This window comes from Cnephaeus nilssonii (assembly GCF_951640355.1).
Source record: "Cnephaeus nilssonii genome assembly, chromosome: 23".
In the NCBI taxonomy this organism is placed as follows: domain Eukaryota; kingdom Metazoa; phylum Chordata; class Mammalia; order Chiroptera; family Vespertilionidae; genus Cnephaeus; species Cnephaeus nilssonii.
The window spans coordinates 19,288,337-19,311,569 of NC_137094.1; the positions used below are offsets into that span (position 1 = coordinate 19,288,337).

At 62.3% G+C, this 23,233-nt stretch overlaps 1 protein-coding gene across 1 annotated transcript; it reads right to left on the minus strand.

Moving 5' to 3' along the window:
- Positions 1-2,320: 2,320 nt before the first annotated feature.
- CSRP1 (cysteine and glycine rich protein 1) lies at positions 2,321-18,584 on the minus strand. Its single transcript, XM_079763401.1, has 6 exons — positions 18,435-18,584; positions 12,192-12,310; positions 6,867-7,035; positions 5,814-5,943; positions 3,902-3,995; positions 2,321-3,491 (listed from the first exon to the last, which is right to left on the minus strand). Exons 2-6 carry the CDS (start codon positions 12,301-12,303, stop codon positions 3,415-3,417), a joined length of 582 nt encoding a protein of 193 aa, XP_079619527.1. The 5' UTR covers positions 12,304-12,310; positions 18,435-18,584; the 3' UTR covers positions 2,321-3,414.
- Between the last annotated feature and the right edge of the window lie 4,649 nt (positions 18,585-23,233).

Below are 23,233 nucleotides of genomic sequence, written 5' to 3' on the forward strand. Positions count from 1 at the left end.
TGGGGAGCCATCCATCCATCCATCCATCCACCCATCCACCCATCCACCCATCCATCCATCCATCCATCCATCCATCCATCCATCCATCCATCCACCCACCCAGCCAGCCAGCCAGCCAGCCAGCCACCCACCCACCCACCCACCCATCCATCCATCCATCCATCCATCCACCCACCCATCCATCCATCCACCCACCCACCCATCCCTCCTCTCCCAGCACAAACCCTTCTGGAGACTCCGTGGGCCACAGCCTGGGCTGGACCCAGAGACCTTGACCTTCCTGGGACTCAGCTGGGCGGCAGGCCCCTCTGAGCCGCCCCAGCGAGGTCACCTGTCACCTGGCTCGGGCCTCCAGTCCCGCACTATTGATTGGTCCCATAGAGGGAGGGTTAGGTCCCTGTCCCAGGGTCAGGGAGGGGGTCTGCCAGGCCCAAGGCTGGATCTGGTCACCGGGCCGTGATGTTCAGGAGGCTTGTTGTATTACTAGCAGAGCATCTGCTCCTTGTTTCTTTCTTTCTTTTTCTTTTTTTTTATTTCTTTATTTTATTTTATTATTATTTTTTTAATATATATTTTATTGATTTTTTACAGAGAGGAAGAGAGAGGGATAGAGAGTTAGAAACATCGATGAGAGAGAAACATCGATCAGCTGCCTCTTGCACACCCCCCACTAGGGATGTGCCCGCATCCAAGGTACAAGCCCTTGACCGAAATCGAACCCGGGACCCTTCAGTCCGCAGGCCGACGCTCTATCCACTGAGCCAACTGGTTCCGGCCTTTTTCTTTTTTTTTAAATATGTTTTTATTGATTTCAGAAAGGAAGGCAGGGAGAGAGCAAGAGAGAGAGAGAAACATCAATGATGAGAGAGAATCATTGATTGGCTGCCTCCTGCACGCCCCCTACTGGGGACGGAGCCTGCAACCCAGGCATGTGCCCTTGGCCGGAATCGAACCCAGGACCCTTCAGTCCGCAGGCCGACGCTCTATCCACTGAGCCACACCAGCCAGGTCTGCTCATTGTTTCATTTTGTTTAAGTTTAATATATTTTTATTGATGTCAGAGAGGTAGGGAGAGAGAGAAACATGAATGATGAGCATCATGGATCAGCTGCCTCCTGCACGCCCCCTACTGGGGATCAAGCCCGCAACCTGAGCATGTGCCCTGACCGGGAATCGAACTGTGTGACCTCCTGGTTCCTAGGTCGATGCTCAAGCACGGAGCCAGGCCGGCCGGGCCGTGAGGAATAAATCTCTGTTGGTTACAGGCCGTCCCGTCCGCAGGGTGTTACTGGAGCCGGCTGCACGGAGGAAGGCAGGGCCCTGGCAGTGCTGGGCGTGGGCCAGGCCCTCCCTCCCACCCCCGGGCGCGGCGAGCTCTCGATTTCACAGGGAAGTTCCCATGGCCCAGTTCCCCTCTCACACTGGGGAACTTCCTTCCTTTCCAACCCCGGAGACGTTTGGGGGCCTCGCTGAGCCCCTCAAATTCCAAAGGCCTTGCCCAGCTTGAGTGGCTGAGCATCAACCCATGAACCAGGAGGTCAGGGTTCGATTCCCAGCCAAGGCACAGGCCCGGGTTGCGGGCTCGATCCCCAGGAGGGAGCGTACAGGAGGCCGCCGATCCATGATTCTCTCATCATTGATGTGTCTCTCTCTCCCTCTTTGAAATCAATAAAAATATATTTAAAAAAAAAATAGTCCTGCCCTAAACAATTTGGCTCAGTGGATAGAGCGTCGGCCTTCAGACTGAAAGGTCCCGGGTTCGATTCTGGTCAAGGGCATGTACCTTGGTTACAGACACATCCCCAGTGGGGGGTGTGCAGGGGGCAGCTGATGGATGTTTATATTCAAATATACAAATTTACATAAGAGAATTCAAATCCTGTGAGCCAGGTGTTCCTTCCCAGGACATCATCAAGAAGGGCAGGACCAGCCCTAACCGGTTTGGCTCAGTGGATAGAGCGTCGGCCTGCGGACGGAAGGGTCCCAGGTTCGATTCCGGTCAAGGGCATGGACCTTGGTTGCAGACACATCCCCAGTGGGGGGCGTGCAGGAGGCAGCTGATCGATGTTTCTCTCTCACCGATGTTTCTAACTCTCTCTCCCTCTCCCTTCCTCTCTGTAAAAGATCAATAAAAAATATTTTTAAAAAAAGTCCACACCGTGTCACGCCCAGATGTGCGGTTCGGTGAGAACTGCTCCCTGCTGTAGCCCAAGAACAAACCCCTTCATCCCCAGACCTCCCGCTCCTCCCGCTCATGGAGCCTCCAGTCGGCTCCCTCCTGACCCCCGGCAGCGGCGTGACGCAGAACCTGACACCGGAGCTCCGCTCTGATGGCTTTTATTGACCAAGTGAGGGGTCAGCTTGAATACAGCCCAGGCCCGCAGCCCTCCAGGCCCCGCTCCATCCCCTAGCCCCCTTCCTGTCCCTGGGAGCGTCGAGGCCACCCTCTCCCCGCTCCTGCTGCTCTGACCTGGGGGCCTGGAAGGGAGGGGTGACGGGGCCAGAGAAGGTCCCGGGAGGGGTGGGCAGCCGGGCTGGGCAGGAGGGTCCTGAGCTCCGGGTGCAGCGGGGAGGGGTGTCCGGACGGTGTGCCTCGGTGTCTGAGGGCTGAGCGGCGTGTCAGCAGGGCACGGGGCTGGTGTGTGTGGAACGGGGGCCGCTGTCGCCGCAGCCTCCGGACCCCGGGTCAGGGGCAGAGCCGTCTCCCCTCAGATGCTGGGCCTCTGATAAACAGGGGTGGGTATTGGGGTGTTTCATGGGGACCCCCATCAAACCGGGAGCTGGGGAGGTCAGACCATATGCGGACTCTGGGGTTCTCAGACCTGGGTGTTCTCCCACCCCACAGGGAAGGACACCAATTCCCACCGTCTCAAAGGTCACGGCCTCAAGGTCACCGCCTCCAAGGTCACGGCCTCAAGGTCATGGCCTAGGGGAGCAGGGGTCTCCTGTGGGCCAGGACCCTGTCTCATGCCTCTCTGTCCCCTCCCCCGCTCCGGTGACTCCTGAGCTGGGGGGACCCCCCAGGCCTGTTCTGAGGGACACCCCCTTTCTCGCAGAGGAGAAGCTCTGGGGTCGGGAACCCACAGCTTCCCCTCTGCGCCCCGAGACGGGGGCTCAGATGGTGGTGGACGCTCAGCCGAGGAGGCTGAGCACGGAGGCCTGCGGGCGGGCGTGGGAGACGAAATCCGGGGAGACTCCCCCGCCGGTGACGGGGCAGACCCCAGGCAGGGGGCGCCCCTGAGGGGGGCCCTCAGGCTGACCCCAAACCAGAGGGGCCCAGACACCAAGTTCCGGTCCCTGGCGACGTGCGTGGGCAGGGCTGAGGAGAGGCGTCCGGGGGTGGCCGAGGCTGCGGGGAGGGGGTGGTGGAGATGGCACGTGGTGGTGGAGGGGGGGGCGGGGGGGCAGGCGGCCTCACTCCGAGTGGACCAAGGCCCCCGCTCCCTGCCCGAAGCCAAAGCCCTTGGGCCCGAAGTTCTTGGCGTAGCATCCTGCAGAGAGGAGAGACCTCGTGGAGACACGCGACCCCAAGCGCCCGCCGGGCCCCGCGGCGTGACGTCCCTGCACCCCCACTTCTGCAGCCCCCCCCCCAAGCCCCACAGCGAGGAGGGTCCCGGCCCCCCCCTGTCCACCCCCCTCAACAGGGAGGACAGAGCTGTCGGCGGGGACAGCCCGGGACCAGGGCCCGGCACCGCTCTGCCCGCCCAGCCCATGTGCCCCATGGCTCTGGCCGGACCTCCCTCTGGGGTTTTCCCCTGTGAAAGGTGCCGCAGCGGTGGCTACGAGATGCTCGGGGCCTGACCCCACGGCCAGGGGTCGGTTGACACTGGGCCAGGGCATGGCCGCCCAGCCCCCCCGCCCCCCCCCCCGCCCCCGGGCCTGGGCGCAAGGCCACACCCACCTTTGCAGTAAATCTCGCCGTCCTTGTCGGCCAGCGTGGTGGACTCCAGGCCTTTGCCGCACTTGGCACAGCGGAAGCAGGACTTGTGCCAGGACTGCGGGGAAGGGAGCCACCGTGAATGCTGCCCCGGGGACTAGGGGGCCCCCAGCCCCAGCCCCGGACGTAATGAGGTAGGAATCTGCTCAGCCAGGGCTGCGGGGGGAGGCGCCTCGGGGCCGGGCAGCGGAGGTGCAGCCGGGGAGCTCACGGCATCTCAATTGCGTGCGTGACGGTCAGTGGCACCAGCTGACCCATGAAGGGAAGGCCGGGGGGTGGGGTCACGGCCCAGGGAGCGGACCCCAACCCGGATGAGCAGGGTCTCGGGTCTCCTGCAGGCCAGGGCCCTGTCACGTGCCCCTCCCCCTCTGTGCCCCTCCCCCACGCTGGTGACAGGCGCAGCCGGTGGAGCCTCCTGCAGACCCGTGGGGTCCGCGGGGTGGGCACGGGCTTGCCCAGACCCTGCCCTGACCCGCTGCACGGCCTCAGCCACTGCCTGCTCCGGGGCCGCTCTGCCCACCGGGCGGGATGACCCTGAGAACCAGGTCCGCGGGGGCCGCCCGGCCAGGAGAGCTTTGTCTTGCGGTCTCTCCAGGGGTCTCTCCGGGGGCAGCCGGCCTCTGAGCTTTATTTATTATTTTTTTTAAATATATTTTATTGATTTTTTACAGAGAGGAAGGGAGAGGGAGAGAGAGTTAGAAACACCGATGAGAGAGACACATCCATCAGCCGCCTCCTGCACGCCCCCTACTGGGGAGGTGCCCGCAACCAAGGTCCATGCCCTTGACCGGAATCGAACCTGGGACCCTTCAGTCCGCAGGCCGACGCTCCATCCACTGAGCCACACCGGTGAGGGCCCGGCCTCTGAGCTTTAGAGCGAGGTGCCTCGTTCACCCAAAGGCCGTTCTCCCCTCCCCCCCCCCCCCCCCCCCCCCCCGGCAGCTTTCCCAGTGGGCTGGCCTGGCCAGAGGGGCCCTGAGCCAGTGGCGTCTGGTGTGACTCTGTGACGTGCACTGATCTCAGCAGGGAAGGCCCACAGAGAAGCTGGGGGGCCGGGGGGGACCCCGCACAGGGCCCAGGGGAGCAGCCTGGCCGGACGGAGCCGCTCGGGCAGGAAGGCCCCTCAGAGACCAGCTCCAGCGGCAACGGCTGCGCAGGCTCAGGGGGGAGGTGCGACGGGCCTGCAAGAGGCAGGCGGCACCAGGCCCGACAGAACCAGGCCTTTTAAGGGCAAAGGCCTCCCTCAGCACAGCCCCGTCCGGGCTGGAGGCGCGGAAGCAGACTGAGCAGCCGGATTGCCTGGCTGCCAGAGACCTCTGCACGCTGCCCCCTCCTCCTCCCAGGGACGGGGACACGGGGACACGGGGACACGGGAGGGGGGCCCAGACCCCAGCCGCTCCCCAGAGCCCTGCAAACCACACCCTCCCGCTCAGGGCCTCGGCCCCCCCAACCCCGGCGGCACCCCCAAGTGCTCCCGCTCCTCAAGGTTTCTTTCTCGCCCAGGTCAGGGAGGGGAGCTCCCGCAACCTTTCCGGCCTCGATACAGAGCCCGGGCGGGCGGCGTGGCTCAGGGGCTGAGTGTCCACCTAGGAACCAGGAGGTCAGGGTTCGATTCCCGGTCAGGGTTGTGGGCTCGATCCCCAGTGGGGGGCGTGCAGGAGGCAGCCGATCCATGACTCTCTGTCATCATGGATGTTTCTCTCCCTCCCTCCCTCTCCCGTCCTCTCTGAAATCAATAAAAATATATTTTAAAAAGAAAGAAAAGAGACAGCCGGACGTGACAAGTCCCGGGACCCACGTGTCAAGCAGGTGCATCACGGCCGCGCGCCCCGCCCCCCCGCGACCCGGGCGGCACCGCCCCCCCCGCCCCCCTTACCTTCCCGGCACCGATCACCTTCTCCGCGGCGTAGACGGCCTGGCCGCAGCGGGGGCAGCGCTCGGAGCCCCCCATCTTCTGGGCGAACTTGGAGGCGTTGGGGTTGGTGGTGGGCCTGTGGCCGGGGGCCCTGCAGGACGGAGGACGAGGGGGGGTCTGCATCGCGTGGGCACGGCCCCGCCTCCGTCCCACGCGGGGTGGGCAGCGGCAGCTCTCCGAGCCGGTGACAGGGCCAGGGCCATGGGGAGCTCCTGGGAGGGCTCCCACGTCCCCGATGGGGACGCCCAGGGCCCCACAAGGCTGTGCTGTTTCCCTGGAGACACCCTACGGCCCCCAGCCGCCTGGTCACAAGCTGGAACCCCCTCACGCCGCGTCCCCGTGCCTGCCATCTGTCCGCCGTCAGGCTGTTTCCGGACAAATGTGCAGACCCATCACTTCCGCGGGGTCGCGACCTTGGCTGGCACGTGGCAACTCATTCCTCCCGCCGGTCATTTCCGTCCATCCCCCGGGGCCCAGGAGCCGGCCGGGGTGACTGCCGATTGACCACTGACAGCAGGTCAGGGGTCAGGGGTCACTGGGTGCCGGGGACCTAGTGCCAGACACCAAGGGACAGAGATGGCAGAGGCTGGCCTGGCTCAGACCCTCCCTGGCTGGGGACCCCGGTCCCGTGACTGACATCGGGCTGCGTTTTCTTAGCTATGAACAGGGGTCCGGCCGGCGTGGCTCCGTGGTTGAGCGTCGACCTGGGAACCAGGAGGCAGCTGATTCATGATTCTCTCTCACATCAATGTTCCTCTCTCTCTCTCAATCCCCCACCTCCCGTCCTCTCTGACATCAATAAAGATACACACCTATAAAAAAAAAAGGGGGACATGGGACCCAGTTATCCCGGGGGGGCCCTCCCTCCCAGCTCTAACCGGCCACATAGGGGGGCGCCCGGCCTGGCTAGTTCCCCTGGGACCCCAGCTCCTCCGGAAATAGGCCCTCGGAGCCGTCGATGCCGTGGCTGAGTGTGTGGGGGGCGGCGGCGGGGGGGGGGGCTCGGGTACTCACTCCTCATGCCGGATGCCCAGCGACTCCCCCTTGTCGGTGCTGAGCGTGCCGGCGCCCTGCCCGTAGCCGTAGCCCTTGGGGCCGTACTTCTTGCCGTAGCAGGACCGGCAGTAGATCTCCTCGCCGTGCACGGCCACGGTCGTGCTGTCCAGGTTCTTCTTGCAGACCACTGCGGGGGGCGGGGGGGGGGGGACACAGCGCGTGAGGGTCCCGTGGCTCCCCCTCAGCCCCCAGCCCTCGCGCCTCCCCGTGCACGCGGGGTTTGGAGGAGGCAGCAGCCCAGGGAGCCCGGGAGGCCGTCACTCTGCCCACGAGAAAGAGATCACGTGTCCCGTGTCCCTTGTCCCGTGTCCCGACAGGAGAGGAGAAAAAAGACAGGAAGGAAGGGAGGGAGGGGTGGGGCTTTGCCGCTCCCAGCAGTGGGGTCCAGGAGGGACGATCCGTGTCTACGTGGGGGGAGGGGGTGCGGGTGAAGCAATGCGCCCCAAAGGGAAACTTAGTATTTATTTATTATTATTTTAAAAACACATTTCCTTTTTTTAAAAATATATTTTCTATTGATTTTTTACAGAGAGGAAGGGAGAGGGAGAAGGACAGAGAGCTAGAAGCATCGATGAGAGAGAAACATGGATCAGCTGCCTCCTGCACACTCCCCACTGGGGATGTGCCCACAACCAAGGTACATGCCCTTGACCGGAATCGAACCCGGGACCCTTCAGTCCACAGGCCGACGCTCTATCCCAGGGGTCCTCAAACTTTTTAAACGGGGGACCAGTTCACTGTCCCTCAGACCGTTGGAGGGCCGGACTATAGTTTAAAAAAAAACCATGAACAAATTCCTATGCAAACTGCACATATCTCATTTTGAAGTAAAAAAACAAAACGGCAAAAACACCCGCATGTGGCCTGCGGGCCGTAGTCTGAGGACGCCTGCTCTATCCACTGAGCCACACTGGTGAGGGCCACATTTCCTTTTTTAAAGTGTATGTGTATTGATTCCAGAGAGGAAGGGAGAGGGAGAGAGAGAGAAAGAGAGAAACATCCACGATGAGAGAGAATCATGGATCAGCTGCCTCCTGCACACCCCCCACTGGCATGGAGCCTGCAACCCGGGCGTGTGCCCTAACCGGGCATCGAACCCTGACCACGCCGGCCGGCCGGGCTCTGTGTCGAGGTGGGAAAGGTTGCAGGGGCTCCCCCTCCCTGACCTGGGCCAGAAGAAACCTTGGGGAGCGGAGCACCTGGGGGTGCTGATGGGGGCGGGCGTGGAGGAGTGGGGCGTGGGGGGGGAGGCCCTGAGGGGGTGCGGGTGGGAGGCGGAGAGCACGGGGCTCGGGGAGAGCAGAGCCGGACGGACGGCGGGCGGTTGTCAGAAGCATCTAGAAGTCGGGGCTCAGTCCGCCCGGCAGGGCGCCCCCCGAGGACGGACTGCAGGCCCTGGGTCCCCTCTGGCTGAGCCCCCGGGGTGCCTGGCGGAGGGACCCGTGGGAAGAGACACCCCCCCCCTCTGCTCTCTGCGGCCCGGGTCCTGGGATTCCCCGTTCCTTCTGGGTCTTACGGGAAGCGTGTCCCGACTTCCACCCTAGAAGGGAATGTTGGAGGCCTCGGCCCCGCTGTTCCCCGCGTCCCGGAGCCAAGCCCCAGGGAGGCGGCGGGGAGCTCCGTATTTGGGCCGCCCCGAGCGCTGGAATGAGGTGGGGATCTCGAGGACAGGACAGGAGGGCCCTTATTTAGTCTGGAGCCTCTAAACGTGGGGCTCAGAGGGAGGGGACGCTGGCCCTTTAAAGGCAAGAGGGGGGGCCCGGTTGCAAGGAGCCCAGCTTTAAACCTCCTGGGAGGGAGGACGGAGGAGGATGGGCTGGGGGGACAGGCAGGGCTGCTCTGGGCTTTCTGACCTCCGCGCGCGCGAGTTTGAGGGGGCAGTCCGTGGGGCACGCTGAACCCCGATCCTTAAGGAATGTCCTGGAACCAAATGAACGTCCCAGGACAAGAGCCGAGGAAGCAGGTCCCCCCATCGAGGAGCTGAGCATTCCTGCCAGCTGATCACATGCCCTATGCACCTACTGTGTGCAACACACCTACTGTGTGCGGCCACAGGAGCGCAGTGCAGGCCCCCTCCGTCCCCGCTCCCGGGTCAAAGGCCAAGCTCCCCGAGTCTGTCTATTGCTTCATCCCGCCTTCCTGTCCGTCCCAGACCCAGAGCCAAGGACCGCGATGGTCAGGGGGACTCTGGGGACACCCTTGGGCCTGGCCAGCCGGGAGCTACGGCCCTTCACGCCAGCCAGGCCCAGGCCCAGGCCCCGCGGCCGCTCTCTGCCTTAGAAGGAAAAGTCCTGTGACTCTGAGGGTTACTCTGAATTCTTGAACGCGAGCTGGACGCTCTTCAGGGCCCAAGGAAAGCGACACCCTCTCCATTCCAAACAGGTGGCTGAGTGCCCGCGGCCGTCCTGGGCACCGGGAACCAGGCCCGCCCCACCCCGCCGGCGGGCACCTCCTGAGCTCCGACCCCAGAGACCCCAGGGACCTGAGCCCGCTCCCCACGCGGGGCTGTGAGCTTCACAACACCCCCTCCCACCCTGCTCTGCTGCTTGACTTTTTTTTTTTTTTTAAATATATTTATTGATTTTTTACAGAGAGGAAGGGAGAGGGACAGAGAGCCAGAAACACTGATGAGAGAGAAACATCGATCAGCTGCCTCCTGCACACCCCCCAATGGGGATGTGCCCGCAACCAAGGTACACGCCCTTGACCAGAATCGAACCTGGGACCCTTCAGTCCGCAGGCCGACGCTCTATCCACTGAACCAAACCGGCGAGGGCGACTTTTTTTTTCTTTTAATATATTTTTTATTGACTTCAGAGAGGAAAGAGAGGGAGAGAGAGAGAGATCCATGATGAGAGAGAACCATTGATCGGCTGCCTCCTGCACGCCCCTCACTGGGGATCGAGCCTGCCACTTGGGCATGTGCCCTGACCGGGAATCGAACCGTGACCTCCTGGCTCATAGGTTGACGCTCAACCACGGAGCCACGCCGGCTGGGCCACGTGGCCTGACTTGTACAACTGTTTCGAATCGTCCACACCTCCTCACGCCCTGGCCCCTGAATTCCTGACGAAGCCACCCCACAGGCAGGACTGCAGGGGGGAGGGGAGGCGGGGAGGGGAGGATTGGCCACAGCTGGCCTCCTGGTCAGGGATGAAGCAACATCCGAAAGCACAGAGGCCCTCGGGCCCCAGCAGCCCGGACCCTCATCCTGGCCAAGGCCAAACCCTCTAATTCGTCCTGAAAAAGTCAGCGGCCTGAACATTCCTCAGGGACGTGAGCTGCTGATAACAAGATGCTGCTGTTGGCAAGTGGACCAGGGCTCAGACCCCGCCCTTTCCCTTCCTCTCTGACACCAATAAAAATATCTCTCTATATAAAAGCCTAATATGCAAATTGTCCCCTCCGTAGTTCAATCGATTGCTATGACATGCGCTGACCACCAGGGGGCGGCACCCGTGGGCTGTGGCAGGGGCGGGGCCCTGCAGATCCACCCGGCAGCAGGGAGAGGCCTGGCGAGCAGGTGGCCCAACTGGTTCCCACCCTGGATCGCAAGGCACCTGGGACGAAGAGGCCCCAGACTCTCCTAAGGGTGCTTCCTGTGACACGGGAGGAGGGCCGGGGGCTGGGTCGTCGGCCCCTGAGGGGTCTCCTCTGTGACCCCATCTCACCGAGGTCACCTGCTGAACACTCACTCTTCCTTTAGGCGCTTCACTGCCCGAGCAACAGCCCGGCATCCTTATCTCCCGGGAAACAGCGAGAAAACTCAGCCAGAGAGAAGCCCCCCCACCCCCGTCCCCAGGGCAACCTGCCCATCACCACACAGAGATGAAAGCCGAGTCCTGGCCCGGCCCGGCCGGTGTAGCTCAGTAGTTGAACATCGACCTACGAATCAGGAGGTCTCGGTTCAATTCCCGGTCAGGGGGCGTGCAGGAGGCAGCCGATCCAGGATTCTCTCTCATCATGGACGTTTCTCTCTCTCTCCCTTTCCCTTCCTCTCTGACATCAATAAAAATATCTATATAGCCGAAACCGGTTTGGCTCAATGGATAGAGCGTCGGCCTGTGGACTCAAGGGTCCCAGGTTCGATTCCGGTCAAGGGCATGTACCTTGGTTGCGGGCACATCCCCAGTAGGGGGTGTGCAAGAGGCAGCTGATTGATGTTTCTAACTCTCTATCCCTCTCTCTTCCTCTCTGTAAAAAATCAATAAAATATATTTTAAAAAAAATCTATATATATAAAAGCCTAATACGCAAATTGTCCCCTCGGTAGTTCAATCGCTTGCTATGACATGCGCTGACCACCAGGGGGCGGCGCGGAACGAAGGCAGGCCCCAGCCGGCAGCTGGAAGGCCCCGATCAGATCGCCGGCCAGGCCTAGGGACCCTACCCGTGCACAAATTTCGTGCACCGGGCCTCTGGCATTTTAATAAAACAAAACAGAGCCCGACATAAACCCTGACAACAGAACTGGCTGAAACCCGGGCCATCCCAGCGTCCCCTCTGCCCGCCTTCCAGGGCACCGTGTCGGCGGAAGATGCCCCATCTTCAAACCCAGATCCTCAGCTCTGATCACAATGAACTGGGGACGCCCCCCCCCCCCCACAACGTCACCTCCTGGGTGCTGGGAACACACCCCTCGTCCGGGCACCAGCCAGCAAAGGGCGAGGAGGCGGGGTCCCTGGGCACCTGCCGCCTGCTCCCCTGGTCCCGGCTGGGATGGCAGCGAGCCCTGCTCTGGGCTGTCGGGCGCGGAGACCCAGGAGCTGGGGTTCCCCGTGGCCTGTCCCAGGCTGTGGGTGCAGGAAGGGGAGTGACCGAGGTGAGGGCTGGCTGGCCCCCGGCGGGAGGAAGGAGCCGCCAGGGGAGCCGCCGGCCGACCGGGCCTCCACTCCAGGGATAACCCGCAGGCCGGCGAACGCTTCGGCCGAACCCGCCTCCCTCTCCCGGGACACAGGACGGTGGCAGAGAGAGGAAGGACGGAGCGAGTGGAAAGTTTCCCTCACCGCGTCTCCGCAGCCTGGCGCTCGGCCCGCGCCCGCCCGCGGCCCCCACCGGCCCTGGCCCTGGCCTGTGTCGGCTTGGACAGCGGCTTCCGGGGAACAAAGAGCCCTTAAGTGCCTCCCGCCCCCCACCCCCCACCCCCGGCCGGGGCTGCGGCCAAATGTCAAGCTGTTTACATCCCACGCGGGGCCAGCTCCCTGGGGCTCTGACAGGCCCGGCCCTGGGGTGCGGGGTGCCCCCCCCCCATCCCCATGGCAACTGCAGGCCAGGTCTACTCACTGCACAGGAAGCAGGATTTGTGGAAGCTGCTGCCTTCACATTGCACCTCCTCGGCGAAGTACACGGTCTTCTGGCACACGCCGCACTTCTTGCCTCCTCCCCAGTTGGGCATCCTGAACCTGGGCACAGAGACGGGCATGAGCCCCCAGGGCGAGGGCACGCAGGCCGCCCGGGACAGACAGCCGACCCAGGAGAGCAGGCCAGCCCGGGCCGGCGCGGCTCCGTGGACAGAGCGTCGGCCTGCGGACCGTTTTATCGGGAGCGACCCCAACTTCCAACCACAAGGGGTGGCCCGGCCTCAGCGAACCATCCCTGGCTCCTGGCTCGGGGAGGGGCCAGGATACACTGTCTTTGGGGCAGCGATACTGAAGTAGGGAGCTGTGGGGGCTCCAAACCTGATCTTCTGAGAGAACCTTCTGGAAGCAGCTCCCCCCTCCCTCCCCCCAGGGAGGACAGGGGAGCAAGGGACTCTGGGCCGTTGTCCCCAGAGAGGGGCAGGCAGGCCCGGGCGGGCGGCGGCGGCTGACAGCTGGGAACACAGAGCCGAGAGACAAAGAAACCCCAGTGTGCGGTGACATCACCAAGCCACCAAAACGCAGCCAAACCCTCTCTGAATTTTCCAGTTTAAAGAAACCAACAAAAAAGGAGAAAAGAAAAAAACAAACAAAAAAACTCCCTTTACGGTCAAAGCCAGTTCCTTTATGACCGAACACATCCCCCCCCCTCCCCCACCGCCAGAGACAGGGATGGATTCCTAGCTCACAGCTTCTGGAATCGCTGTCCTCATCCACCCCCCACGGCTGCCTCTGCTCTACAACCATCAGTGGCTCCCTAGTGCCTGAGAAAACCAAGCTCTCCCTTTGAGCGTTCCCCACGGCACAGCCTCCACTCACTGTCTAGCTCCATCGCCTGTCACTGCCCCTCACCCACTGGTGATTGATTGATTGATTGATTAATATATTTTATTGATTTTTTACAGAGAGGAAGGGAAAGGGATAGATAGAGTCAGAAACATCGATGAGAGAGAAACATCGATCAGCCTCCTCCTGCACATCCCCCATTGGGGATGTGCCTGCAACCAAGGTACATGCCCTTGACCAGAATCGAACCCGGGACCCTTCAGTCCACAGGCCGACGCTCTACCCACTGAGCCAAACCGGTCAGTGCTGATTTATTTTTTAATATTTATACTGATTTCAGAGAGGAAGGGAGAGGGGGAAAGAGAGAGAGACACATCCATGATGAGAGAGAATCATGGATCGGCTGCCTCCTGCACGCCCCTCACTGGGGATCGAGCCCGCCACCCGGGCACGTGCCCAGACCGGGAATCAAACCGTGACCTCCTAGGTCATACGTCGATGCTCAACTACGGGTGACTGAATCGCTGAGTCAGGCCTTCAGTGCCCAGGGCAGGGCCTGGCCGGGGGAAGTGGTGGGTCAGGCCTGTGCAGAGCTGAGGGGGTGCTGCATGAAGTGGGGGTGGGGGGGTTGGAGCTGGGGTCGCCGTCCCTTCCCATGCGGCTGTGACGGGTTGTTGACCACTGCGTGCGGCCAGCCTCCCCGTCCAGGTCTGGACCGGCCACGGCTGACGCACGTCCCAGACGCGCCCGCAGGTAGGGTTTCTCCGACGGCACCTGACTCGGCACCATCTGTCCTTGGACCCCTCTGGGGCCTGAGCTCCCTCACCCCCGGGACTGCCCTCAGGCCCCCAGTTCACCCCGCCCTTTCTGCCATGGGGGCTCCAGGGACCAGCTGCCTGGTTCAGCGAGAGTTCAGGGCTGCTGCCCGGCCGGCGTGGCTCAGGGCACATGCCCGGGTGGTGGGCTTGATCGCCAGTGGGGGGCGTGCAGGAGGCAGCCGATCCATGATTCTCTCTCCTCATTGCTGTTTCTCTCTCTCTCTCCCTCTTCCTTCCTCTCTGAAGTCAATAAAAATATATTAAAAGCCCTAGCTGGTTTGGCTCAGTGGATAGAGTGTCGGCCTGTGGACTGAAGGGTCCCAGGTTCGATTCCAGTCAAGGGCATGTACCTTGGATGCGGGCACATCCCCAGTGGGGGGTGTGCAGGAGGCAGCTGATCGATGTTTCTCTCTCATCGATGTTTCTAACTCTCTATCCCTCTCCCTTCCTCTCTGTAAAAAATCAATAAAATATATTTTTTTTAAAAAAAGAGATAAACCATCTCAGAGGTGAATGGTCCTTAAGTGCCCGGACGAGACCCTCCTCTGGTCCAACCAGTCAAGCAACTGCCCGGCTCCGTCGGTGGCTCTGTGTCCGGTGGAAAAACCCCGCCTCTCCCCGCCCAGCAGCTCACGTGCCCTGGGGCCACAGAGCGACTCCTGGCCAGAGCCCCGGTCCCCGCCCGCGCGCGCGCGCGGTCCGGTCGGGACCTGCCAGGTGTTTGCCGAGTTAGAGGCGTGCTCTCACGTCACCTGAGCCCCGTGGTATCTGGCCAGGTACACGGGATCCAGCCCTTCCCGCAGGCCCCGGGGCAGGAGGGCAGCCGAGGGGAGGGAGGAGGGAGGCAGGAGGCTGGGCTCAGGGCTCGGGGCCTGCACCGTCCAGCCCAGGAAGAGACCTCCCCGGACAGGAATGGTCGCTGGCAGGGGGACACGTGGCCGACGTGGAGACCTCGACCCCACGTCTCACGAGGATTCCTTTTTTCCTTTTATGTATTGGTTTCAGAGAGGAAGGGAGAGGGAGGGAGAAACATCCATGGGATGTGCGAGAGGATCGTGGACCGGCTGCCTCCTGCACGCCCCACACTGGGGATCGAGCCTGCAACCCGGGCGTGTGCCCTGGACCGGGAATCGAACCGTGACCTCCTGGTTTCTGGGTCAAAGCTCAACCACGGAGCCACGCCCGGCCGGGCTCACCAACCAGGATTGCTTCGGAGCCCTGAACGCAAGTCTCCTCCCTAATCAGGGAGCCGGCACCACCCCAAGCCCGTGGCCCCCAGCTCAGCCGGGCCGCCCAGCTCAGCTCGCTCACTCTCTGCGTTGAGTTTTCTCTCCAAGACCATGTCCCGGGGCCCTCGTGGGACTGTGGGTGACAAAGGCGGGGTTTTCTGGGCCTCCTCCTCTCCTGCTGGCCCCCCAACGCCCGGCACCGCTCAGCTCTGCCCCCCTCTCCCCCCCGGGAGCTCAGAAATCTGAGGGTCGACCGAGGTAGAGCTGGGGCCTGCGGTTTCAGAATTCCAAGACCCTTCCGGGAAACCCTGTATCCTCGTGCGTCTCCGGAGGGATCCACGGATCCAGCGTCTGTGCTTTCCTCTGGAATGATGCCAGCGTCGAGGGGTAACCATCGGTGACCCCGTGCGGAAAGGCCTGCACGATTTCTCTTTCATTCATGTCTAAAAACAAGTTAGCGCCCGGCCGGCCTGGCTCCGCGGTGGAGCGTCGACCTAGGAACCAGGAGGTCAGGGTTCGATTCCCAGTCAGGGCACAGGCCCGGGTTGGGGGCTGGATCCCCAGTGTGGGGCGTGCGGGAGGCAGCTGATCCGTGATTCTCTCTCATCATGGATGTTTCTCTCTCCCTCTCCCTTCCTCTCTGAAATCAATACAAATATACGTTCAAAAAGTTAAAAATTAAGTAAAACAAGTTAGCACTCTTCTCTTATTAAATGAAAAATAAGACAGGTTGTTTGCAGCTGACGTCCCAGATAAGGGAGGTGGGCGGGCTCTGGCTGCCCCCGCTGCGACCCCCCCAGGAGGCGGGGAGGACTCAGGCTGCCTTCCTGGGGAAGTTCTGGAATTGCCGGGGCCTGGACGTCGCCGCCTCTGTATTTACACACTTTACCATACATGGGCATCCCTGGGCGCTGACGTCAGACGGATTCCTGGGAAGCTGCGTCTGCAGCCAGGCGTCACCATGGCGATGACTGACAACTGGAAGCCGCAGGCTCCTGTCAGCAGGACCCCCCGCCCTCCCATCTCCCCCTCAGCTCCCGTGTGTGAGCGCGTGTGTGTGTGCGCGCGTGTCTTTCCTCAAGCAGACTCTTTTCCTGCAAACCTGCCCCCACATTCAAACATACATCGGACCTGAAAACGTACCCACTGGGCCCGGCCGGCGTGTCTCCGTGGTTGAGCCGTCAACCTAGGGAACCAGGAGGTCAGGGTTCGATTCCCGGTCAGGGGCCATGCCCGGGTTTCGGGCTCCATCCCCGAGTAGGGGCGTGCAGGAGGTAGCGGATCCCTGATTCTCTCTCATCACGGATGTTTCTCTCTCTCTCCCCTCTCCCTGCCTCTCTGAGATCCATAAAAACATATATCTATTTCTTAAAAATGCCGTTTCCTCCCTCCCCTGGCGCTGCTCACTACTGCTCCTGGGAAAGGCGGGCTGGTGCCTGTCTGTGAGGTTTGCACGTGTCCCCGCTCGCCGCCACGAGCCACGGCGACCCCATCCCTCACGCACCTCTTTCACGGCCGAATGTTTACCGATCGCCGACCCAGGGTCAGCACGGGGCTCCGAGCCTACCACTCCGGCAGGAACCCCGGCTCCCGAGGCAGACGCTTGCAATTAAGAAAGAAAGCAGGGGGGCCAGGAAGGAAGGGGCCGGGGCAGACCGGGGCAGACGGGGGGGGGGGGGGGGGGGGGGGGGGCGGGGGGGGGGGGGGGCGCTGCTGTTCCTCACAGGGTTACTGAAGGCAGACCAGCAGGTGGGGAGGGGGGTCTGCCCTTCAGCTTCTCCTGCGTACCCCCCCAGACCCCTCTGCAGGAACAGGGCTCCCCCCTCTCCTCTGGCCCGGACCCCCCGCCCTCTGCCCCACACACTTCCTTCCCTGTCCACCCCGCAGCCCCCACACCCTCCCAGAGGCCAAGGGTCAGTCCCCATCCTCTGGGAGAGGATGACGATGGCTGAGCGAGAGCAGGGGAAGCTGATCACATTCACCGTCCCCCCCCCCCAAATCCCAGCTAGGAGGGGGGCAGGAGAAGACAGTGGCCGACCCCAGTGTGTCCCACTCCCTGTGCTCCACCCCCAAGGGAACGGAGCAGCGAGAAGTCACTGGTCCGAGGTCACACAGGGTCAAGCAGCAGCCAGTCCGCCTTCACGCCACCTCTCCCCAGACATCGGGTGCCTCTCCCGGCTCCGGCCCAGCGGGCGGGGACCCCAAGGCTAACCCTCTGGGCTGGGAGGGGCCTGTCCTTCATCGACCCCAAGGTCAGGGCTCAGGGCTCAGGGTGCCGGAGGCTGGAGCCCAGGGCTCCAGGGAAGGGCCTGGCCTCACCCACTGCCCCAGGGCTAACCGGGGCCGGAGCCGATGACGCCAGCACAGGGACCTTCAGAATATTCTCCGCCTGTGAGTGGACAGAACACCTGCCCGGCCCCGCCCGGCTGGTGTGGCTCAGTGGCTGAGCATCGACCTAGGAACCAGGGGATCAGGGTTCGATTCCCGGTCAGGGCACGTGCCCGGGTGGTGGGCTCGATCCCCAGTGTGGGCGTGCAGGAGGCAGCCGATCGATGGTTCTCTCTCTCTCTCTCTCTCTCTCTCTCCCTCTCCCTTCCTCTCTCGAAATCAATAAAAATACATTTAAAACAAAACAAACACCTGCCAGCCGCTGCATGCTGGGTAAATGTTGGGTAACATATGCAACTCGCTGTGACTGAGCTCAACACCAGCCCCCCCCACCCCCCCCAGCCTTCAAGGACCGAGGCCCCCCTGCACCCAGGGCGGGTGATTCGGGCTCCGAAACCGTCCCCATTCGCACCGAGACGTGGGTGGTGGAGGGGGAACTTTGCGCTTCCATCCCGGTTCTTTGGGGAGTGAAACGCACCCCAAGTCCCCGCGCCGCACCCGCCCGCAGGCTCTCCCAGGCCGGGGAGGGGGGAGAGGAGAGGGGAGCGCCGATGACCCCCCCACCCCCCCGCCAGCCGTACCATGAGCGCCAGGGGCGCGCAAACTGGCCCGCTGTGCAGCTGGGGACCAGCGGGTGGCGGGCAAACCCGGGTCCGGCACGTGGGAGCCCCGGCGGGGAGGGGACCCGGCGCCTCCCGGAAAGAGAAGCGCCGCCGCCGGGCTGACCGCCGCCCCTGCTCCGCCCTCCGCGCCACTTTCCTCCAACTTCCCGGCTGCGGGAGGACCCGGGGGCGCCCGGGAGCGCGGTGCGGGGGGCGCGCGGAGGAGCCGGGGCGCCCCCGCTGGGAGCCGCTGGGCCCGGGGCGCCCCCGCTGGGAGCCGGCTGGGCCCGGGGCGCCCCCGCTGGGAGCCGGCTGGGCCCGGGGCGCTCCCCTGGGGCGCACTCACCTGCGGCGGGCGGGTCGGGCGGCTCTGCAGGAAGCGCTCAGCGGCGGGTGTTCCCGTGCGCCCCGTGCGACCCCCGCGCGCGCCGTTTTGTGCCGGACCGGGAAGGCGTGTCCCGGCCCCGCCCACCTGTGGGCTCTGCACTCAGCACTCTGCGGGCTGACTTCAGGGCGCCGGCCCGCGGGGCGCCCCCCCTTTCCCCGGCCCGGGCGGCCGGGGGGAGGTGGAGGGGTGGGGGTGGGGTGGGACGGGAGAGCCGCGGCCCTGGCCGGCCCCGTGGACCCACTGTGCGCTCAGAACCTCCCACGGGGTTCCGTCGGCCAGATGGTAAGGTGGGCACGTGATCTGAGACCCTGATGACCTCGCGCCCCCAGGGAATGGGGCGGGGGAGGGGGGGGGAGGGGAGTTGGGGAGGTCCCACCGGGTTGGGAGTCCGGGTGCAAGGGGTGGGGGACACATTTGGGCACCAGCTGGGGTCCTGCCCCTTAGCTCACGAGCTGAGGTCTGTGAAAGGGGGTGATGCACAGGGGGGTTGTGGGGGACAAGGTGCCGCCCCCCAAAACACACACACACACACACACACACACACACACACACACACACGATGATGCTCAGTCAATGTGACTCGCCTCCTCCGGCAGCTCGTGTCCCCTCAGGTGTCCCCCATGTTCCCTGCTGACCAGAGGAGGACGCCCCAGCCCACAAGCAGCCGTTCGGAGAAGTGGGGACCTCCCCCCTTGGGTAGGACTGACACACACACACCTACCGGCCAGCCTGGGGCTTCCTCCAAAACCCCACGTGGCTGCCCTACCGGTGTGGCCCAGTGGATAGAGCCGTCCTGCAGACGAAGGGTCCCAGGTTCGATTCCCGTCAGGGGCATAAACCCGGGGTTGCGGGCCCGGATCCCCAGTGTGGGGCGTGCAGGAGGCAGCTGATCCATGATTCTCTCTCATCATGGCTGTTTCTCTCTCTCTCTCCCTCTTCCTTCCTCTCTGAAGTCAATAAAATATATTAAAAGCCCTGGCCGGTGTGGCTCAGTGGATAGAGTGTCGGCCTGCGGACTCAAGGGTCCCAGGTTCGATTCCAGCCAAGGGCATGTGCCTTGGTTGCGGGCACATCCCCAGTGGGGACTGTGCAGGAGGGCAGCTGATCGATGTTTCTAACTCTCTATCCCTCTCCCTTCCTCTCTGTAAAAAATCAATAAAATATATTTAAATATATATATACATATTGAATAATAAATAAACAAAAACCACGTTGCTGAATTAGTGCTCACGCTTCCAGGAGTGAATCGAGCTTCTATCTGAACACCCCGAAAAGGAAGCCTTTTTCCAGGCGCTCCTTGCTCCCCGCCATCAGGAATGGCACCCTTGGACCAGGGCTCTGCTGTGAGATGAGGTCGTACACGAGCGCCCGGCGGTGCTTCCGTGGGGGGAGGAGCCGGAGAGTCCCCCGGTCATGCCCGCGCTGAGCATGGCGTAGATCAACAGGTCCAGGGATTCAACTCCAGAGCCACATCCGGGCAGACGCCGCAGGCAGCAAGCCGAAGGTCCTGCTCTCTCTCCTGAGATCACCCCTCCTCCCCCCCTCAGTTCTCGGGATCCTAGAGGGATGGGCTGTTGGGTTCCTGCCCTGTCCCCCCCACCCCCCATTCCCCCCCCCCCCCACCCTGCATTTACAAAGCGGCAAACTCCGCCCTTTCTTCCTTGGTCAAGCACTTACTTAGATATATATATATATATATATATATATATATATATATATATATCCTATATAATAAAAGGCTAAAATGCAATTGACGGAACTGCGGAATGATGTGTCGCCATGATGTGCGCTGACCACCAGGGGGCAGACACTCAATGCCGGAGCTGCCCCTTGGTGGTCCGGGCACTCCCACAGCGGGAGCTCCACTCAGGCGGAAGGCCGGGCTCATGGCGGAGAGCACAGCAGCCTCTCCCGCCTCCACGGCAGCACTAGGAGCGGGCCTAAGCCGGCAGTCGGACATCCCCAAGGGCTCCTGGACTAGAAGAGGGCACAGGCCAGGCTGAGAGACCCCCCCCCCTCCCCGAGTGCATGAAGTTCATGCACCGGGCCTCTAATATATATATATATATATATATATATATATATATATATATATATATATTACACTAAAAATCCTTCATGGCTTAAAAATGCTAACCAATCCTCTGCGCCTTCAGCGGACTCGTCGTCAGCTGTGAAAAATGCAGCCTCTTCGAAGCGCCCATCGGCAAGGTGGCCTGTGTCTAGGACTCAGGACACTGTCCCTCACCCACAGGACTGGGCCCCCGGCCAACCAGGCTGTCTGGTCCCCGGGCACGTCCACCCCCACGACGGTGTCCGGACCCCGGTCCTGGGAGCCGTCCAGACAGAGCTGGAGATAAGGGAGGTCTAGCCAGCCCCGCCTTATCGGCTGTGTTTCCAGAACCTTCCACCCTGCGGTCACCACGCCATCCTGGCGGGGCCGCTGGGCTGGGATTTTTCACGGCCTTGTTGCTTGTAGAGAAGACTCCGGGGTCAGCCCAGGGCCTTGGGGTTGAGGTGGCGAAAGGTACGCGGGTCACCGTCCGAGACGCACAGGGATGGGCCTATGATGACATCACAGCCGTCGTCAGTCCTGAGGCCGTGCCCCGAGCGCCCCTCGCTGCCTCCGTTAAATAGCCGAGCCCAGACGGGCCTGCCCAGCCCGCCCGCAGCCCCACCTCGGCACCCACGGCTTGGTCAGGGCTGTGCTGGGCGCTGGGCGGTGGCCGAGGGCCCGGCGGCCTCTGGACCCGCGTGGGGATGCGGCGTCTCCGGCTCCTTCCGGCTCTGGATCTTCCTAGGGTGTTCTGGTCCGGCTCTGCGTTCTGAGCTGCGACAAGCAAGTCAAGGGGGGGTGCCAGTGCTCGGACCAGGACCCTCGGTCTCTGGACTCACGTCCCCAGGGCGGGTCTGGGACTCCTGGGGGGTTTGCAGGGGACGTGAGCCTGGCAGCCAGGCCAACCCAGAGGTGGGGAACTCCGTCTGGGGGTCCGGGAAGGTAAGATGCTTAGAGGCAGCCCGGCCGGCGTGGCTCAGGGGTTGAGCCTCAGCCTATGACCTGGGAGGTCACGGTTCGATTCCCGGTCGGGGCACATACCCGGGTTGCTGGCTCCGTGCCCAGTGGGGGGCATGCAGGAGCAGACCGATCCATGATGCTCTCTCATCAATGATGTTTCTCTCTCTCTCTCTCTCCCTCTCCTTTCCTCTCTTACATCAATACAAATATATCTATTTTATTTTATTTTTTAAAATATATTTTGTTGATTTTTCACAGAGAGGAAGGGAGAGGGAGAGAGAGTTAGAAACACCGATCAGCTGCCTCCTGCATCACCCCCCACTGGGGTTGTGCCCGCAACCAAGGTACATGCCCTTGACCGGAACCGAACCGGGACCCTTCAATCCGCAGGCCGACGCTCCATCCACTGAGCCAAACCGGTGAGGGCCAAATATATCTATTTTAAATGCTTGGAGGCAGGAAAAGGGGAAATCCATCTACAAAGAAACGGGGTGGGGGGTGGGGGGGGACTTCAGGGGGCCCTGAATAGTGGGTGCACTGTGAAGGCCAAGACCGGGCCAGGGGAGCTAAGGGGGTCGCGGGGGACTCCCTCGGGAGCCTCAGGGCGGGTGAAACAGGCTGCATGCCTTTTTAAGTGACCACTTCTCTCCCCGCCCCTGGGCCTGAGCCACTGGCTGCTGTCCCCTCCCTCTGCAGCCTCCCTGCTACTTGCTGCCTCTGTGGTATGTGTGCATGTGTGTATGTGCATGTGCATGTGTATGTATGTGTGTGTGCATGTGCGCATGTGTGTGTAGGGGGAGGGGTGTGGCTCCCGCCTGGGAGTGTGGGCAGGCACGCTGGCCGCAGGGAGGAAGGGGAAGGAGGTCGGGGACTGTGCACCTTCCCGTATCCTGAGCCCCGAGGCCTGGGCAGCTGCGGCCACAGGCAGGGGCTGAAGGCTCAGGGGAGGCTCCCCCCTAAGGGATGCAGTCCCATTCCTGGCGTCCAGGACACTCCGCCTTTTCTGCTCCTCTGTGGTCACCGGGCCAGACTGCAGAGGGTCCGGGCGGGGAGGCGGAGGGGAAATGCTGGCCTCAGGCAACACCTTGGCCACCTCTGTTCCAGCCGGTGGAGGGCGAGACGTTAGACTGCACGATAAGAGGAAGGACTGGGGCCTTTCGGTCCAAAGACAAGTCGAGGCAGAGCAGTCTGCGCTCAGGAAGTGCTCCCACGGGCAGGTGTTTCGGTCATATTTTACGAATAAACTCATCTCGCCCTCGCTGGTGTGGCTCCGTGGATAGAGCGTCAGCCTGCAGACGGAAGGGTCCCGGGTTTGATTCCCGTCAAGGCCACATGCCTGGCTTGCGGGCTCGATCCCCAGTAGGGGGTGTGCAAGAGGCAGCCAGTTCATGATTCTCTCTCTCATCGATGTTTCTCTCTCTCCCACTCCCCGTTCATCTCTGAAATAAAAATATATTTAAAATAAATAAATAAACTGTCCTAGACCGGTTTGGCTCAGAGGATAGAGCGTCGGCCTGCGGACTCAAGGGTCCCAGGTTCGATTCCGGTCAAGGGCATGTACCTTGGTTTACGGGGTATATCCCCAGTAGGGGTGTGCAGGAGGCAGCTGATCGATGTTTCTCTCTCATCGATGTTCTAACTCTCTCTCCCTCTCCTTCCTCTCTGTAAAAAATCAACAAAAATATATATATTTAAAAAAAAATTTAAAAAACTCATCTCCTAGTTTGCAAAGTAAGAAGCC

Excerpts from the sequence above, each read along its gene's own strand:
- CSRP1 (XM_079763401.1), bottom strand. The coding sequence starts at position 12,303 with ATGCCCAACTGGGGAGGAGGCAAGAAGTGCGGCGTGTGCCAGAAGACC. Across the intron at positions 3,996-5,813 it reads AGGTGATCGGTGCCGGGAAG|TCCTGGCACAAGTCCTGCTT; the intron begins GTAAGGGGGGCG and ends CCTTCCCCGCAG. Across the intron at positions 3,492-3,901 it reads CGGCGAGATTTACTGCAAAG|GATGCTACGCCAAGAACTTC; the intron begins GTGGGTGTGGCC and ends TCCTCTCTGCAG.